This window comes from Ochotona curzoniae, unplaced genomic scaffold, assembly GCF_017591425.1.
Source record: "Ochotona curzoniae isolate NIBS_2020 unplaced genomic scaffold, NIBS_Ocur_1.0 contig_523, whole genome shotgun sequence".
NCBI classification, from domain to species: domain Eukaryota; kingdom Metazoa; phylum Chordata; class Mammalia; order Lagomorpha; family Ochotonidae; genus Ochotona; species Ochotona curzoniae.
The window spans coordinates 9,117,896-9,136,957 of NW_024466459.1; the positions used below are offsets into that span (position 1 = coordinate 9,117,896).

A 19,062-nucleotide genomic window follows, 5' to 3' on the forward strand; every position below is an offset into this window, starting at 1 on the left:
TGGACCCCTGGGTGGGGGTGGGGCTTCCAAACCCAAGCAGGGGTCCTGGGTCTAGGCTACACAAGCTGCTCACAGAAGGCATCCCATGCACGCGACGCCAGCCACGCAGGGTCCTGAGTGGCAAGGCAAGTTGGCTGCAGGGGTGATGAGGACAGTGGACAAAACTGAGATCCCATTCTGTTCTTATGGCCCCTGCTCCCCCCACCCCTGTGCGTACTCTGAGTAGGACAGGCTTGGGCTGGATGCCACCAGGCACTGGGGTCGGCAGGTGGGCATGGGGCCCAGTACCTGCTTGGCCTGCTTCCAGGACTCCTCCCACTGCTTGATGGTGCCGTTGGCTTCATCTAGCTCTTGCCGAAGCCGGGCCAGCTCAGCAGCCCCTGGCCCTGACAGGAAGGCAGGGGAAGTGCCCGGGGAGAAGCTTCCAGAGGCAAAATGCTCCCAGATGCTGCTGTTCATCCCGTTCAGACCTGCCCCAGGGAGGGGGGGACATCAGCTTGGGAGGGCTTTGGCACAGGCCCTGGCCAGTCCTGCCTTGGGGCTCTCAGGGGCTGGCTACACACTAGGTCAAGGTATGCCCAGGGATGGGAGAGCAGACAAGGAAGGTGCCATTGGCTGTGGCAGACCAGTTCTGCTGCCACCTGCCACTCCCAGTCTCAGCATCCGCTTCTGCAAAGTGGGGCTCCCATGCTTGCCTCACAAGGAGATTCCGGGGCTTTGGGGAGTCCCCGCCAGGGGCCACTTATGCCATGACTTCACTCTTAGGCCAGGGTTCAGGCCCAGCAAGCCATCCTGTACTGAATGTGAAGTCTGGATACCATCGTATGTGAAGGGAGCTTGGGCACACTCCCTTTGGTTTACAGAGGAGGACATGACTGGCAATGTGTGGGGCAGGGCACAGTGGGCACTGGCCTCCAAAGGCCTCCAGCTCCTGGCGCCTAAGCTGCCTGCTCTCCCCCTCCCCCCTCCACCCTGTGCTCACTCAGGGAAGGTTCCTGAACTCCACAGGCTCTGCCCTTGCTCCTGTGGGCACTAACATCACCTCTGGGATCGTGCACACATCCACCATCTTCAGACTTCGTAGTTATCACTCCCTCAGCTGGGACATGCTCCCCTCTGAGCAACATGAGCACAATGACACACGCGGGGCACCATCTTGTGTGGAGCCACCTGTCCCACAGGGTCTCACGGAAGCTTCAGGGTCAGGGAGGCCTCCCCGGTCCTTCCGGCTCAAGGGTGTTGACTGCCTCGGAGAGGAGCCACTGACTTGTGGGCCCTGTACTACTGGACTCATGCCTGTACCTGGAATAATGCGAGGACGAGGTCCTGATGATTCCTGAGCCAACCTTACACACAACAGAGGGCAGCTCCCACCCTGCAGTAGGGCGGTAGACGCAGCTGTGCCTGCTGTGTTGTGCAGAGGCCCCGGGCCCAGCCCCTTGGAGGCTGTTTCTGACCTCTGAGAAGCTGCAGGGTGAGTGGGAAGTAAAGGCCACTGCTGCTTAACAGGGTAGAGCCATGCAAGTGACCTCCGGCCATTACTTCCAGGATCGTCCTCAGCCCTCAAGCCCCCACGTGGGGCCGAGCACCCTGGCTGTAGTGCCAGAACCCACAGGCCTCCACATATGCCAAAAGATCCTTTGAGGTCTGGGTCCCTTTGCTTAACTGTACGCTGGCAATAGGCTTCTGGCTAGACCTCGGGTATCCCAGCTGAGCCTGTGCTCAATCTTTACCCACTCTCCTACAGGCCTGGCTGGTGTGCGCAGTGGCGGGAGCTCCGGTAACTGCCAAGGGAGGGCCGCACTGCTCCAGACCAAGCCTTCACCTTGGCGAGTCTGCTGCGTGCAGCACTGGCCTGTGCCTAGAGCTCCACCGCCACCTTCCAGCCACCCCAGGGGGTGGGCTGTTTGGTGGGTGCTGCCATCACAACCATTCCTTCAACACACACAAGTGGGGGCAAGGGTGGAGCCTCCAGCCCAAGTGATACACGGTGGACACTGTGGACACCCACGCCAGCACCCACGCCCCGCCATGTCCTCTGAGCCATGCTCCCTCTTACCTAAAGATCCATGTGATGCTGAGGTGCCCAAAAATGTGTTTTCTGACTGGCTCAGGTGGGCCTGGGGCTGCTGCAGGAAGTGTGAGGAGAGGCTGACGGGAGGGGACGGGGATGCAGAGTGGAAGGAGGTAGAGCTGCCCAGGGAGCCGGGGATGTTGACGGGTGCAGAGCTCTGCAGCAGACTTCCACCTGCAAGAAAGGGTCAGGGCCGCTGTGAAGCCAGGCAGGCTGCACTGGCCACAGTGAAAGGGGACTAGGTCACCTGGGCCCCTGAAAGGCCCTCCAGCCACCCACCCCCTGCCCAGTACCGATTGTGATGCTGCCTGGGTGTGGGCCAGTACTGCTATCAAATGTCTTCTCCAGGGCAGCCACCCCAAACTCATTCAGGTCCAGGTCATCCAAGGCGGACTCTAGGGGCAGAGAAGGACATGAGCCTGCCGGCTTCCAAAGGGTCCCAGACCACCCTGACAATCTCTTCTCTCGGTCACTCATACCTTCTAGCCATACTGGGCAGGGTTCTCTGCCCACCTAACCTCCAATGCCACCTGCCAAACCAGCCCACAGGCCTCTCTTCTGTAAAGCCACCTCTGGTACTTCTGGTCCAGGGTCCTGCCTCTGACAGTCTGTCGCCTGCTATTGCAGCTCCTGGGTCTCACTGAGCTCACTGGGGTGGTGGGGTAAGGGGTATTTCTTGGTGGCTTAGTGCACAGGGGTGTGTGTTGGGCAAGTGCAGTGCCACCTGTTCCAGTGGACTGCAGGTAAATAATTCTCCTAAGAGGCAGCAGCAAGCCCTTATCTGCCTGTCCAGTGCGTGCACAGACTGTCTAAGGATCCCTAGTAAGAACGTGGGCACTGGTTTACACAAGTCTTGGGATGAAGGCAACTCTAACACCAAAGCGTGGCAAGAGTTGGTTCTGGCTCTTCCCCTCACACTCCTTTCTCCTTCGGCTGAGGACCCTACCTCTGACTGCCTGAGGCAGAAGTCGAGCTGACCAGCTTGCTGACCTAAGCCTCACTTCATCAATGTGACTGTTTCTGACCCCTGACCCACTCCTGTGCCTAGCAACTTCATCAATTACCTATGACCGACTCTACTGTGTCACTGGTAGGGTAGAAAGGCAGAGCATTTGCATTCATGCCAGGAACACTGCTGGTGCCCACAGGACTAGGGGGAGTAGCTGCCAAGCTGGAGGTGATACTAGAGGAGATGCTGGAAGTCAGGGGGCTGCCCACAGGGAGGATGCCCAGCATATCCTGCAATGAGACAAGGAGGGGAAAAGGCAATGGGAAGCCTGCACAGGAGGGACCAGGGACATACACCCCCAATTCTCATCTGACGCTCACATGCCCTGCTGGACTACCCACCAGTCTGCAGGCTGAGACTAGAGCTAGTTGAGTGGCTTGGAGAATGCCAGGCCATCAACTCCCTCACGGCTATCAAGGAGGGAAGGTAGGCACACTGCCTGGCCCGGGACAGATGCCAGTCAGTGTGCTCTCACTGGATGAGGAGTCTGGGAAGTGAGGGGCTCCAGGACCTGTCCCCCACCCTCCTTGTATTTGGGGCAAGCCCCAACTAGGTCCCTTTTTGCAGTTATAGGAAGTGGCACTTCCTAAACACTCTTGGGGGCTGAGCCTGGCCTGTTCACAGCAGGTGCTGGAAGGTAGGAGAACAGAGGGCTCGGTACCTGTTTGGGCTGAAGCATTGGTTGCTCTTGACTCCTGGGCTCTAGTGAGTGGGGTTTTAATTTGGCCTAGAACAGAAAGGCAGGGAGCTGAGGTGAGGGTGGAGCTGTGGGCCTCCAAAGCCAGAAATCCACTGAGACCTGCATGGCTCAGTGATGGCAGATCCATCACCTGTCATGCCTCCCTTTCCTCCTCCCCAGCCCTACTCCCCTCCTAAGCAGGGGACTGCTCCTTCCACATGACTCAGCCCAGGTAAGCCCAGAAGGTTCATCTCCAGGCCCAGTTGGAGACCCTCTGTGCTGCTCCTCAAGGCCCTCCTGCTCCCTTCAAGGAGATCCAAGGCAGGGGAAGGACCACACCCTCATGCCGTCCCCACTCCTCCCTGCTCTGTGACACTGACAAGCTGCTAGACCCTCCTCCTGCCTCCAACTGCAAGACAGCTTCCTCGACCTGCTCAGTCCTGAAGAGGTGATGAGAGGAGTCCTAGCTCCGAGGCCTCCACCCAGACCTGGGCCAAAGGCTCCTCCGAGCCTTGACTGCTAGCCTCACTAGGCGTTAGATATCTTGCCCCTCCCATCCCTTACCTGGCATTTGAAATTTTTCAGGTACTCAGCTCCCACCTGGTCTTCCCGTTCAAAGCCAGGGGCCTTCTTATAGCTGCCAGGGGCGAGGCCCGACTCCCCAGGGAAGACCATGCCCTCGAGGTTTGGGGGCTTCCTGATGGAGCCTGGTGGGGAGCCACAGAGATTGGAGGGGCTGCCTAGGCTGCTGTTCCTGCAGAGGAGCTGCAGAGAAGGGGAGTGGCTGGTGGGCATTTGCAGGCTGAGGCACAGCCCATCTGCCATCCCTCTGCAGCGGGAGCCTCTTTAGCAACAACCACCTGGGGACCCTAGAATCTCATGAGGGAACTGGTAGGCATGGGACAGAAGAGTGACAGGGGCCTTCTTTTACCCAGCCCTTCCCAGCTTGGTTAGCACAGGCTCTGGGGAGCACCTCCAGCCCTCCCTCCCCAATTTTGACAGAACAGAACCCTGAGAACTTTGGGGCATAAAGGAAGAACCCCTTGGCCTGAGGACAAGAGGCTGGAATGGGCTCTGGGGCAGGCATTGGTGCCCACCCCTCCCTAGGTAAGGCACGTACGGCACTGAGGTCAGGGGCATGCGGGCTGGAGGGGCTCACAGGCACCGAGTCTCCGGCAGCAGAAGGCATGTACAGGATGGGACCTGGCTGGGTGGGGCTGGACACAGCTGAGGAAGGCTGGAGGTCATCACTTAGGGGTGGCTCTGCAAAAGATGGGGGCAGGGGTCAGCAGGCTTCTAAGCCAGTCCCAGAAATGCTCTTCCACATTGAGGGACGGTCCCTACCTTACTTCTATCACCCTGGTCCCAGCACTGGGCATCAACCAGGACTCTCCACAGTAACTAAAGATACAAGAAACATCAGGCTCTTCATCTCACAGGTAAGAAAACAGAGGCAGAGAGGTAAGTTAAATCCAGCAAGCCCTTAGAGCTAGAGTTGGGACACAGCTCCGACTCTACAGCCTGAACCATCTGCCTGGGTCTGCTGTGGCAGGGTGTGCCAGTGCCAAGAACACGCTTTCTCCTCCCAGCACGCTCAGTCTGTTTTGTACTCTTGACAGGCTGAGCTCACAGAGGCATGAAGAGAATCAGAGCAGTGGCCTGGGGAGGAAGCAGGGGTCAGGGGTACTACCTTGCACCCCATTGCCAAGATTGGGCGTGGTAGCGTTGAAGATCTATACTCACACCACCCTGCATGGTGGCCACAAGCCATGAGTGGTGACTAACCCCTGAAATCCGCTGGGCTGAGCTAGAATGTGCATTAGGTACTGGCTTTCTCAGGCTTAGCAGACACAGAAATTATCTTGATATTCTCCTACACTGATTACATATTAACATGCTATTTTACATTGGGCTAAATAAAAATGTTGTCAAAATGAGCATTTCTTGTTTAAAAAACAAAACAATATGTAAATTTTAGAAATGGTACATGAGTATCAGGACCAAGCACAAGGGCAGACCTGGTGAGATCTGTCTGCCACCAGGTCCCAAGTATGCGGTTTGCGATGTCAAGTCAAGGCTGAAGAACTTGCCCCAAAGCTGGGATAACTGTGTACTATCAAGTTCCTTGCACACAACGGTAAAGATTCTGCTCCGAAGGAAAGTAGAGGCCTATGGGGCTGCAGTGCATTCTGCCCGAGCAGCTCTGTTCTAGAGGCCTGAGTAGGGATCAGAAGGGAAGAGCCTCACAGGCCGTTAGTGATGTCTGCCAGGGGTGATGTGACATGCTGGCCAGGACGACAGTCCCTACTAGTCTCACAGACTTGCAGGGAAGGGGAGCGCCCACTGGACGAGGCCCCTGGTGGGTAGAGGGTGCCTGTGAGCGATGTGTTGCCAGTGCCCACTCCTCTGCCTGAGTCTCAACAGAAGGGCGGGCCACCACCCTAGGGTCAAGGAAATGGCATACGTTCTACGTGGGCAAAGGCGCAGAAGGGTCCTCGGGGACAGCTGCCCGACTGCTGCATGTCGTTGCATTTGGTGGATTTGTAGATCTGGAGGGGACAGAGCAGAGACAGAAATGGGTCAGGTTCAGCCACAAGAATCAGGCAGGCTCCATGTCCTGACATGGGTGGACCAGCTTAAATCATTTTACCCCATGATTCACTTGCTCCCCTAAGTCCCTTGAACTCTAAACTCCCAAGGAAACTCACTGCCAATGCCCCCATCCTTTCTGGGCTCCAGGCTTTCCCAGTCTTCACAAAGGGATCTCCCCTCCCCCAGGGTCTTGGGGTCTGGGTAAGTCTAACTTCTGCTGACACGGACCTCACTTTGTGGGGTCCATTTCAGGTTTCATGGTTTCCGTGGAGCCAGGGCAGGGATAGTAGGTGCCTTTCTCTGTCCTCCAGACTAGAACGTGGGGCACAGGGCCGCAGGAAAGCACCAGTGGGCTTGAGTCGGTATCAGGGAGGACATGGGGCCCTAGACTCCAACATCACTAGATCACTCACAAGCATCTCAAATGTCACAAAGCCCCGACAGGCCCGCTCCGCACGCTCAGTCCATGGCTCCCGCCATCACACAGCCTGGGTGGGACAGCAGCAGGCAGGGGGCTGTGTGGGCTCAGGGCAGAGGCCGCCGGTGGGGGCCGGTCAGGAGAAGCTGTGCCAGCACTGCCCTGTCCTCTGTGCCTCCCAAAGGGGATATGCTAAGCTACCCCCACCCATCCCGCCCAGGACCCGACAGCTCCCCAGGCCCACCTCCGGGTGGAACTGCTGCTCCGTGCGCGTGTGGCAATACTGGCAGCTATCTCCATTCTCACACTTGCCAGGGTCTCCCCATTCATCCCCGTGTTTGACGTTTGGACATGGAGATGACCTGACCCAACAAGTGGGGTAAGATGGAGGAAAGAGCAGGTAAGATCAGGGCCTGGGGGTGCCACCAGGATCCCTGCTCAGGGTCCCCTTTCTGTCTCCCCACCTCACCGGGGCAGGCACAGAACTGGGAAGGAGAGGCTGTGGAGTGTGGCCTTACCAGGGCTAGAAGGCAGGCTGTTTCTCTGGCCCAGCCTGGTCACCACACCAACCAGGCCCTCCCACCAGGTACCACACAGCCCAGAGTCATGCCACAGCCATGGCCACAGTGTCCACACTGTGGCCTGGCTTGTTCCACACATACCCCAAAGGGTCAGAACTGGAGAGGTGCCAGACACGGTCTGGTCAGGTTCTCATTCATGCAAAAATCCAGTCACCTGTCCTGTTTCCTCCCCCTATACCAAGGCCCTAGGATTCTGTAACCCCAGGGCTGGTCACCCCACCGCCCTGCCACAGTGGCAGTAACTTCTGCAAGATCCCTTCCCTGCCACATCACATCTCCCACCCACGGCCGGCCTCCTGGGACCAAAGGACCTGTATTTGTGCTTCCGGGGGCTCCGCCGCCGGTCCTTGCTGTTGTGGTAGTAGGGACAGGCATAGCCCTGGCGGCACAGCCGTGGGGGCTTCTTGCACGGCTCTGTCTTATAGTTCCCCAGCACGTAAGTGGTTTCTGCACAGGGGCCGGAAGGCAGGGGTCAGGCAAGTGGGGGTGGAATACCCCGAGAACATCAATAAAGTGGAGGGAAAGCAAGGAGAAGCCATCAGGAGGGGGCCCCAGAGTGACACTGCTAGCAGGGGTCAGCAGTGCCACCTCTACACAGGCCACAGGCAAGCTGAGGATGCCCAGACCAGAGCTGGTCCCTCCCTAGAGACACACACAGCTCACAGAGCCAAAAAGGCACTGCCATGAGGGAAGAACACACATATGTGTGCAAATCAGCGCCGTGTATGCAGATATGAACACCTGCAAGCCCTTGGGAATAGTGCATCTGAGTGAACTCCCCCCAGAAGTACTTTGTGAAGAAAGGTGTAAGGTGGGAAAAGGGGGCTGGGCACCACCCAGCAAGGAGGGAGCGTGGGTTGGAGAAGTCAGGAGATGGTGGTGAGCCAGTCCTCAAGGCAACTCTGGGCACGGGGGGAGGGTAGGCCTCGGGCCCGAGGGGCAAGGCTGCCCCCATACCTTGCCACCGAGGCTCCTCACTGAGGATCTTTTCTATCATGGCGTGGCTCGCGGCTCCAGCGGACTGGCCCTCTATACTGCCCTCTACTGTGCTCTGGCCATTCTGTAGGGCCTCCATGGCCTGGAGTTCCCTAAGAGAAGAGAAAGGAAATGGGAGTGGGCATGACAGCGGGCAGAGAAAGCGCACCTATCTTCGCCATCCTCGCCGGTAGCCGAGACCCTGGCCCCCAGCGCACCTGATGTCGTAGACCGGGGAACGGAGGTCATGAGGCCCATGGGCAAAAGCGCAGTGCAAGCCGTTTTTGGTGCAGTTGCCTTTCGAGTCTGTCTCGTGGATGCAGATTCCAGTTTTGTAGTAGCGCAGGTGGTACCTGCGCTCAGTGTCCCCTGTGGTCCTGTGCAGGAACGGGCACCTGGAACATGGTAGCACAAGTCACTCTGCTTTGCTTCTGGCAGCCTAGATACCCGCCCCCCACCCCTTCCCAGCCATTCAAAGGCTTTCTCCATGACCCCAAGGTGCCTCAAGGTGAGAATGCCCTTCCCTTGGGTGCTGTAGCCTGAAAACACCCATCAGGCCTGACACAGCTGGACTGTCCTGCAAGGTGCCCAAAAGGAGGCACCTGTGGACGGGGAAGATTTCTGGGAGAATGAATGTTGTCAGCTAGGTGTCCTAATTGGCTGGAAGCCTGGGCATGCCCCTCCTACCCCAAGTGCTTTATCGTGCAAGCTTTTGACCTCTGCAAGCAACAGGGTGGATTCAACAATGGCTCAGTAAGCTGTGTCCACAGAACTCCACAGCACTTCCTGTGCCCTCTGCAAGGTCAAAATAAATCATGAGCAAGGCCAGAGTTCCCTCAGTGGTGTCACCTCCTAATGCCTATCATTAGTGTTGTGCCCATTTCTCCAGAGATCTGTGGTAGAACATACAGGTTCAGCCTCGGCAATTCTGAGGTACAGTGTGGTTGCTAGTGGGACAGGGCGAGGGCCCCTATGATCTCAGGGAGCCACTGGGCTTCAGATCTGACCCCTCAGTGGAAAAAAAAAAAAAGCCCTTAGGGTTCCCGAAAGATGGCCAGAAAGAAAGGCTCCAGCCCATGACAGGGCTTCTTAACCAGATCTGGGCTGGAGGAAGGTGGCCCAGGCTGCAGCTAGTTCTTCCCAAAGCAGCCTGACTGGCTTCCTACAATCTGTGGCCTAGTCTGAGGGCATCTGACCAAGGAGACCTGGGGTTTCTCTGAAAGCAGGCTGGGGAACTCACTCGTCGCCCTCCGGGCAAAGGCCTGTAGCCTCGTCGTACTTGGTACAGTAGACGTCAGGACTGTAGTTGAAGGTGCCGTCCCGACGGCGAATGGACCGGCGGCGCCGCTGGTTCACAAAGTGCCAGTGGAAGCAGGTGTAGGGCCGGTGCTGTGTGCATTTGTGCTGCACAAAGAGTGGACACTGCTCCGTGCGGAACTCCTTCAGGTACCTGCAGACAGAGCCCCATGGGAGTGAACTGGAAGTAGAGAGCCAAGTCCTTTGTGCCCCAGCAAGAACTTAGCCACCAAGTCCCTGAAGGCCCCCTGGGGAGAGCAGTTCCACTGGGACATGAGGAGAGACCCACGACTAGGCTGACCCAGAACCCAAGCTAGCCCAAATGCTGGCGCCTGTCAGCTGACTGGCTTCAGTTTACTTCACAGGCCCGAGCAAAAGGCTCCGACAGGAACACGGGCAGTCTCTGCCAAATGTGACATGGGTTCCTGCCACATCATGAGCAGGGCTAGCTATGAGCTGAGGGCAGAAATCTGCAGACACGCAAGGTGCTGCCCGGAGCTGAAAGGCCAGGTCCTTAGATGTCCCTGGGGACTACTGACTCTGCTGGGTCAAATGGCTGCCCATGTTATCCCAGACATTTCCAGCCCTACTGAGGCCATGCCAGGAAGGAGGTCCCCAACAACCTCACAAGGCTGAGGAGATCCAAAGGAACTGAAGACTGTCTGAGGGTATCTGACCAGGGAGACCTTCCTCCCACCTTCACTCATCTCTTCCTCACTTAATATATTGGTGAGATACAAAACTCTTCTACCAAATCCCATCCAGTGAAAGGAGGACCCCAGCCCCACTTAGTCCCTTACAGAACGTTCCATCCATCTACACTGTGATTCACTAGTGGGTCCAGGCTGGGGGGCCTCAGACTGAGGGACCCCACAGGGAGGATGGATAGTTGGTGAGCTGCTTTTTTTTTTTTTTTTTTTAAATTTTATTAGGAGGTCCTTTTATTCCAACAGAATAGGAACGGAAGTGGAGGTGGAGGGGGTTCAGGAAGGGAAACATCTGCCATGGTGGCAGGAAGAGGGCTGCCATGGCAGGGGAAGGGGACAAGATGGAGGACGGGGGACAGCCAGGTAAGAAGGGAAGAGAGGGCGAAGGAGAAGGGAGGGGTGTGTGTAGTTGGTGAGCTTTGTTAAGTGCTGCCCTTGGAGCGTGGCCTCTATCAGGAGGGTGTGGAACAAAGACCAGAGGTCCAGCCTGCAGCTTTGGTTCTTGCCCATCAACCTAGGACCTTACTACAAAGGCCCTAAGGAAGGGGACATGCGGCTCCAGGATTGGGACTTTTCCAGGGGGTTTTCTTCAAAGCATTGAGATATATCTGCTGAGTGTTCTGGAGGAAGGGGCCTCCTGGATGCTGCCCAAGGTACCCAAGTAGGTGCCAGGGCAGTGAAGCCTTCACAGTCCTGCTGCACAGTTCTTATTGCATGCAGGCTCAGAATGGAGGAAGGAAGAGGTCCTGTCCTTAGGGTTCAAGCTAGCACGCAATAGCCAGCATTGTAGTGTTGTTAAGACATTGCCTGCAGGCCCAGCACCGTGGCCTGGCAGCTAAAGTCCTCGCCTTGAACGTGCCGGGATCCCATATGGACGTCAGTTTTAATCCTGGCAGCTCCACTTCCCATCCAGCTCCCTGCCTGTGGCCTGGGAAGGCAGTCGAGGATGGCCCAAAGCCTTGGGACCCTGCACCCGCGTGGGAGACCTGGAAGAGGTTCCTGGTTCCCAGCTTCAGATCGGCACAGTACCGGCCATTGTGGTCACTTGGGGAATGAAACATCGGATGGAGGATCTTCCTCTCTGCCTCTCCTCCTCTCGGTTTATCTGACTTTGTAATAAAATATAAATCTTTAAAAAAAAAAACACACATTGCCTGCGATGCCAGTATTCTGTATGGTCAACCAGTTTGAGTTCTGGCTGCTCCACTTCTGATCTACCTCCCTGCTAATGTGTCTTGGCAAGCAATGGAAGATAACCCAAGTACTTGGGGTCCTATGCCTATTGGAGACTTGGAGGAAGCTGTTGGCTCTTGGCAACTGCCTGGCTGAGCCTTGGCTATTGCCGCTATTTGGGGAGTGAACCAAGTGGATGAAGCTCTGTATCTCCATTTCTTTTTTCTTTGGGCCTTGGGACCCTGCACTGATGTGGAAACCCGGAAGAGCTCCTGGCTCCTGGCTTCGGATTGGCTCAGCTCCAGCTGTCGCGCTCGCTTGGGGAGTGAATCATCAGATGGAAGATCTTCTTCTCTGTCTCTTCTTCCTCTCTGTATATCTGACTTTGTAAAAAAATAAAAACCAAAAAACAAATAAATCTTAAAAAAAAAAAAAAAAGATGGATAAAGTCCTTTACCAGGCTAGGTCAGAGCAACCATTGGCACGTGAGGGATCTGTAGATGGGAATAAACCTGGTTGAAGAGCTTCGGTAACTCTTGTCAGGACACACTCCCTGCAGGTGAATGCAAGAACCAGGACCGGGAGCAGCCCAGACAAGGCCAAAATACCCACCAGCATACACTTAGTGTAGTTTGGAGCAGGCCAGGATGGGTCAGTTCACATCACTCACTAGAGAATCTGAGCAACAGAATGCAGTATGGGTTGGGATGCAATACCAGTCAGTCCACATTAGGGCTGGGACTGGGGACTGGCAGGGCTGGGCTAGGCTGTAGCCCTCATCAGCGTAAGCTGAAATTGGGGTGGGCCAGGTCCAGCCAGACTATAACACCCACTGGCAAATACCAAAGTGAGGCAGGCTGTGCCAGACTGGGCTGCAGCACCCAACCAGCACATGTAAAACCCAGAGTTGGTGGGGATGGCCCAAGAGGTGGGCTGCGAGGGACCCCCTATTGGGCCACTACTCCCTCTGGTGAGCATGAGAGCTGAGATGAGGACAAAGCAGGCCGGGCAGGGCCACCACATCTGACGGCCTACATGTGAGCTGGATCAGGGAAAGGCCAGGCTGGGCTGACTGTACCTTCTGGTACATGCATAAGTGAGAGTGGGTGTGGGGGGTTGGGCTTTGACACAGTCAGCTGGCAGATACTGGCACGGGGGATAAATTCTGTCTCTTGCAGGCATAGCTCAGACAGATGGTGGCACCTGCTGGCACCAGTGTGGACTGGATAGTAAAGCTGGTTAGGATGAACTGAGCTTCAATGCCTATTGACATGTATGACAGCTAAATGGGATATATGTCAGACGGGACCAGTCAACTGTATGTGCTGGCAAACACTGGAACCAGGGTAGGCAGTGGGCCTGGTGGGAGTTATTGTGGGTCACTTAGACTAGACTGCAGCTCCCATCGGTTTGCGTGAAGGCCAAGTATGTGGTGGGTAGGATTGGGCTGCACATCAACATCGTATGGTTTATGTAAAACATGGGACCGGAGATAGAACTGACCCAACAATTACAACTACCATTGTGTGCGTAGGCTGATTTGGGTGACAAACTGTGTCAGACCCCGTATTAGCAAGCACATACAAGAATCAGGTCTGGGATGGCCTCAGATGAGGTTTCTTTGGCAACTCCCTACCAACTGAACCCCAACCATGGAGAGAATTACAGTTTCCATGGTCTGAACATAGAGTGCATGTGTCAGAATGGGCCTCCTCAGTGGCTCAGATGGAGCACTGGAAAGCATATCCAAATGCACATGGAGGATACAGCAGTACATTGGGGCGTCCAGAGGATACCTGGTACCATGGCAGAAGACAGAGGGCAGAACAACTTAATCAACCACTCCAACCAAGTATTGGTGGTGAATATCTGGGCAGACTCTAAGGTGGACCATTGAAGCCAGGAGATTCTCGAGAGATTTCATCGTGATCAGAGTGACGGGATTGTCAGCAATTCAGGACTATTGAACTATCAAAACCTCTTGAGAACTTGATGGCGCAGTAAATTTCTATTTTTCTTTTTTTTGTTAATTTTTGTATTTTGGCTTCTCATTTAAAGGGATGTGTGGTGACTGTGTAATGGAGATTAACATGTCCAAATGTAAGGATGCATTGCAGTGTGCATCTCTACTTCCGGAGTAAAGATGGACTCCAAATGAAACTGTTAACTATATCTTGACAATAGGATGCTGGACTCTCCGCCATTGTCCATGCCACAATGATAGACATATGCCTATTTATGAAGAACAATACTATACTAACAACATAGGGGAACTCAGTGGGGAAGAGGGACTTAAGGTGGAGATAAGGTAAATCCCAAGGTAAATCCCATCATAAAAAGACGACGACGATGATGATGATAACAACAAGTAGAAGAAGAAGAAAAAGAAATCCATAACATTCACAAAACAAGACACAGAGGCAAGGCGCCATTGTTGCAGCCCAGGAGGGCGTCCCATACAGGTGTAGTTTGGGCCTCAGTGGCCCTCTTCTGACCCAGGTCCCTAGTGGTGCACTTGGGAAGGAGGCCTTTACACTGGGAAGAACTGAATGGAGTGCGAGGCTCCTGACCCAGCCCCAGCCCGAGGTCATCTGAGGAATGAACCAGCAGACTGACTGGCTCTCTTTTTATTCCTCACTCTGTAATTCTGCCTTCCAAAAAGACAATTAAATGTTAAAAACAAACCAAGAGGCAACAGAACTCTGGTCCCCCAAGAAAATGCTCTGCGAGGGGGCTGCAGACACCCCAGCCCCGGCCTAGCTCTACAGTGAACACATGACTTAAACTGGGTCAGCGCTGTGGCCTATCGGCTAAAGTCCTCACCTTTCACGCCCCGGGATCCCATATAAGTGCCAGTTCTACCCCAGGCAGCCCTACTTCCCATCCAGCTCCCTGCCTGTGGCCTGGGAAAGCAGCTGAGGATGGCCCAAAGTCTTAGGACCCTGCACCCCCAAGGGAAATAAGGAGAGGATCCAGACTCCTGGCTTTGGATTGGCACAACTAATCAAATAATCTTTTTTTAAGATTTATTTATTTATTGGAAAGTCAGATATATAGAGAGGAGGAGAGACAGGAGATCTTCCGTCCAATGATTTACTCCCCAAGTGAGTGCAATGGCTGATGCTATGCTGACCCGAAGCCAGGATCCAGGAATTTCTTCCGGGTCTCCCACACGGGTGCAGAGCCCCAAGGCTTTGGGCCGTCCTCGACTGCTTTCCCAGGGCACAAGCAGGGAGCTGGATGGGAAGTGAAGCTGCCAGGATTAGAACGGCGCCCAAATGGGATCCCGGCGCGTTCAAGGCGAGGACTTTAGCTGCTAGGCCATGCCGCCAGGCCCAAAAATAAAATAAATCTTAAAAAAAAAGAGGGACCTACACTGCCCCAAGAGTTCAGAGTAAAGGAGATGTGCCTCAGCTGGAGGCCTCGAGCAAGGATAAAGGACGAGGGCTGGCGAGAAAGGCCTGCTCCCGAGGAACCAGCTGCTTTCCTTGCCTGGGGCCCGGCGGCGTGGCCTAGCTGCTAAAGTCCTTGCCTTGAGCGCACCAGGATCCCATATGGGCATCGGTTCTAATCCCGGCAGCTCCACTTCCCATCCAGCTCCCTGCTTATGCCCTGGGAAAGCAGTCAGGGACGGCCCAAAGCCTTGGGACCCTGTACCCGTGTGGGAGACCTGGAGGAAGTTCCTGACTCGTGGCTTCGGATCGGCACAGCACTAGCCATTGTGCTCACTTGGGGAGTGAATCATCAGATGGAAGATCTTCCTCTCTATCTCTTCTCTCTGTATATCTAACTTTGTAATACAAATAAACAAATGTTTAAAAAAATTAATGTTTATAAATGTAAACTTAAACAATTTTTAAAAGATTTTATTTATTTCCATGGCAAAGTCAGATATATAGCGAGATCTTCCATCCGATTATTCATTCCCCAAGTGAGCACAACGGCCAGCGCTACACCAATGTAAAGCCAAGAGGCTCTTCTGAGTCTGCTATGTGGATGCAGAGTCCCAAGGCTTTGGGCCGTCCTCAACTGCTTTCCCAGGGCTCAAGCAGGGCAGCCTGGATTAGAACTGGTGCCCCTATGGGATCTTGCTACATACAAGGGGATAACTTCAGCCAACAGGCCACAGCGCTGACATAAAGAAATCTTTTAAAAAAAAGTCACTGCTTATAATTCATAGTATCTTTCTAGGAGTAACATTAAAAAAAAAAAAAAACTACAAAGAGAATCCGTAAAAGCACATGAGGGGGGTTTTCTCTTTCTTTCTCCTGCCACTAAGGTAGGAGTTATGGGTCATTTACCCCTTGAAGCCCCCTTCCGTCACTAGGCCAGGAGCCTCTTTTCTCAGTCTAACATTAAACCTTGCTTTAAAACTGAAAATGCCACTATTCACTCTAAGAAAAAAAAAAAAAAGCATATGAGCAGTAGATTCTAACTCTAAATGATGTATTTCATACACTCTGGTGAAAGTCTTTCCTCATGCTTGAGAAGCCGATGGTGAACGACGAACCAGTGTGGTTCCATTGTCTACAGGGATATTCACATACATCATTTTAATACCAGGCATGATACGGAAACTGTGTAACTTTTTGTTCAAAGGTTTATTTATTTATTTATTTATTTATTTATTTATTTATTTAAAAGATTTATTTTATTTTTATTGGAAAGGCAGATATACAGAAGAGAGGAGAGACAGAGGAAGATCTTCCATCCAGTGATCCACTCCCCAAGTGGCCGCAACAGCTGGAGCTGAGCCAATCCGAAGCCAGGAGCCTCTTCCGGGTCTCCCACGCGGGTGCAGGGTCCCAAAGTTATGGGCCATCCTCAACTGCCTTCCCGGACCACAGGCAGGGAGCTGGATGGGAAGCGGGGCTGCCAGGATTAGAACTGGCGCCCATATGGGATCCCGGGCGTGCAAGGCGAGGACCTTAACCACTACACCATCACACCGGGCCCTGGTTTATTTATTTTTATTACAAAGACAGATATACAGAAAGGAGAGACAGAGAATAAGATCTTCTGTCCATTGATCATTCCTCAAGTGACCTCTACAGCTAGAGCTGCACCGATCCAAAGCCAGGCACCAGGAGCTTCCTCTGGGTCTCCCACACAAGTGCAAGGTCCCAACACTTTGGGCCATCCTCAACTGCTTTACTCGACCACAGGCAGGAAGCTGGATGGAAAGTAGGGCTACACGGATTAGAACTGGTGTCTATATGGTATCCGAGCACATTCAAGGCGAGGACTTCAGGCACTAGCCCATAGCGCCGGGTCCCCCCAAACAGTTCTCATACACCAAGAATGTGGCTGGCATGGTGGGTTATCAAGCGAATCATCTGCCAACAGCACTGGCACCCACATGGCCGCAGCTTTAAGTCCCAGCTGCTCCACCTCCCATCCAGCTCCCTGCTTGTGACCTGGCAAAGCAGCAGAGGATGGCCCAAAGCCTTGGGACCCTGCACCCGCGAGAGAGACCCAGAAGAGGCTCCAGGCTCTTGGCTTCTGAGCAGCTCAGCTCAGGCCATCGCAGTTTCTTGGGGAGTGAACCAGTGGAAAAAAATTTTTCTGGGGGCTAAACTCCTCACCTTGAACGCCCCCGGGGATCCCATATGGACTCAGGTTCTAATCCCGGCAGCTCCACTTCCCATCCAGCTCCCTGCTTGTGGCCTGGGAAAGCAGTCGAGGTCGGCCTAAAGCCGTAATTAGCACTTCTACAGTGAGGGAAGATGAATAAAGACATTAAATTCATAGGAAAGTGGGAACCAGCACAGTAGCTTAGCAGCCCTCCTATGTCAAGCCATTTTATTAAAACTGGTGGTGGTCTGGGCCCAGCTCTAATCCTGGCAACCCCACTTCCCATCCAGCTCCCTGCTTGTGGCCTGGGAAAGTAGCCGAGGGCGGCCCAAACCCTGGGACCCTGCACCCACGTGGGAGACCTGGAGGAAGTTCCTGGCTCCTGACTTTGCATTGGCGCCGCTCGGGGAGTAATCAATGGATAGAAGAGCTTCCTCTCTGTCTCTCCTTCCTTCTCTCTATATCTTACTTTATAATGAAAATAAACCTTGGGGGCCCGGCGCGGTGGCGCAGTGGTTAAAGGTCCTCGCCTTGCACGCCCAGGATCCCATATGGGCGCCGGTTCTAATCCCGGCAGCCCCGCTTCCCATCCAGCTCCCTGCCTGTGGCCTGGGAAAGCAGTCGAGGACGGCCCAAAGCTTTGGGACCCTGCACCCGTGTGGGAGACCCGGAAGAGGCTCCTGGCTTCGGATCGGCATAGCATCGGCCGTTGTGCTCACTTGGGGAGTGAATCATCGGACGGAAGATCTTCCTCTCTTCTCTCTGTATATCTGACTTTGTAATAAAAATTAAACATCTTTTAAAAAAAATTAATAAATCTTAAAAAAAATGTTGGTGGTCATATGGTATTTAGCACAAAGAAACCTGGGAATATGAAAAGCAAACTATGATATGGGATATAAAAACAAGGAAATGTGGGCCCAGTGCGGTAGCCTCATGCCTAAATCCTTGCCTTGCATCCACCAGGATCGCAAATGTGCAGCACCAGCTTATGTCCTAGCTGTCCCACTTCCTATCCAGCTCCCGGCCTGTGGCCTGGGAAAGCCGTGGAGGACGGCCCAAAGCCTGGGGACCCTGCACCCACATGGGCGATCCCAAAGAGTTTCCTGGCTCCGGGTTCAGACTGCATCAACTCCAGCCATTGAGGCCAATTGGAGAGTGAATCATCAGACAGCAGATCTTCCCTGTATCTTCCGCTTTTTCCAACTGCACAAGGAAAGGGAGGAAAGGCTGGCATAGCTCAGACTGGACATGGTGACTGTCACAGGCCTTAGTGTCCCTTTATGCCCTGCGTAAACTAAGCCCAAGCGCTAAGGTCCTCACAGAGCACGCTGTGAGTCGCTTAAGCTGCTAGAATCCTTTCCATCTTCTTTTGTTCTCAGCTCGATACTGCTGTCAAATTCTACACAGGCAAAAAAAAAAGGGGGGTTGAAAGTTGAGGGATTTTACAGACAGAATAAAACACGCTGATTACTTGTATGAATACAGTCACCGACGTCCCTTTTAACTTTTGCAACAGTCTGTGCTTGAAGCAAGCTTCAGGCAGGTCGGACGGCACAGTGTGAGAGAAGGTCGGCAGCCTTCTTCCAGCTCCCGGCCAGCCCGGGAGGAACCAGCGACCGGGGAACCAACCTGCTGATTCTCTGCAATGGCTGTCAAGCACGGCAACACGCAACGCTGGAGCGCCATGCTGCCTCAGTGTCCCCTGCTTAGCCACGTCACCGCCAACACCGGGGCACTCGTCCTGAATGGACGCTCAGGGCCTGAGCCGTGATGTGGCTGAGACAAGGGCACAGAGGTGCTTTCCCACAAAGCACAGGCTTTCTCAAGCTCGGCTGCTGCGCCTGCCACGCCTGCCATGGGCACGCACCCCGAGCCCAGCCCGCCATGGCGGAGGTTTACACACACAGATGTCAAAATCCAGAGGGATGAATCAGACAATAGGAAAGCTTGCTATGCAAAGCATGCATTTCAACATTAACAT

General features: G+C 54.3%; 1 protein-coding gene across 3 annotated transcripts in view; it reads right to left on the minus strand.

Moving 5' to 3' along the window:
* UNK (unk zinc finger) overlaps positions 1-19,062 on the minus strand; it is a 29,377-nt gene that overhangs the window by 1,652 nt on the left and 8,663 nt on the right. Inside the window, exons 2-14 of one of the 3 annotated variants that reach the window (XM_040989657.1) lie at positions 9,569-9,778; positions 8,547-8,723; positions 8,311-8,441; positions 7,665-7,800; positions 7,017-7,134; positions 6,227-6,311; positions 4,883-5,025; positions 4,327-4,527; positions 3,745-3,810; positions 3,139-3,313; positions 2,368-2,469; positions 2,060-2,248; positions 289-470 (exon numbers count right to left, since the gene is read on the minus strand). In XM_040989657.1, coding sequence (XP_040845591.1) covers positions 289-470; positions 2,060-2,248; positions 2,368-2,469; positions 3,139-3,313; positions 3,745-3,810; positions 4,327-4,527; positions 4,883-5,025; positions 6,227-6,311; positions 7,017-7,134; positions 7,665-7,800; positions 8,311-8,441; positions 8,547-8,723; positions 9,569-9,778 — 1,915 coding nt within the window. The remainder of the gene's footprint in view (positions 1-288; positions 471-2,059; positions 2,249-2,367; positions 2,470-3,138; positions 3,314-3,744; positions 3,811-4,326; positions 4,528-4,882; positions 5,026-6,226; positions 6,312-7,016; positions 7,135-7,664; positions 7,801-8,310; positions 8,442-8,546; positions 8,724-9,568; positions 9,779-19,062) is intronic. The other 2 variants (XM_040989658.1, XM_040989659.1) reach the window with 2 other exon arrangements.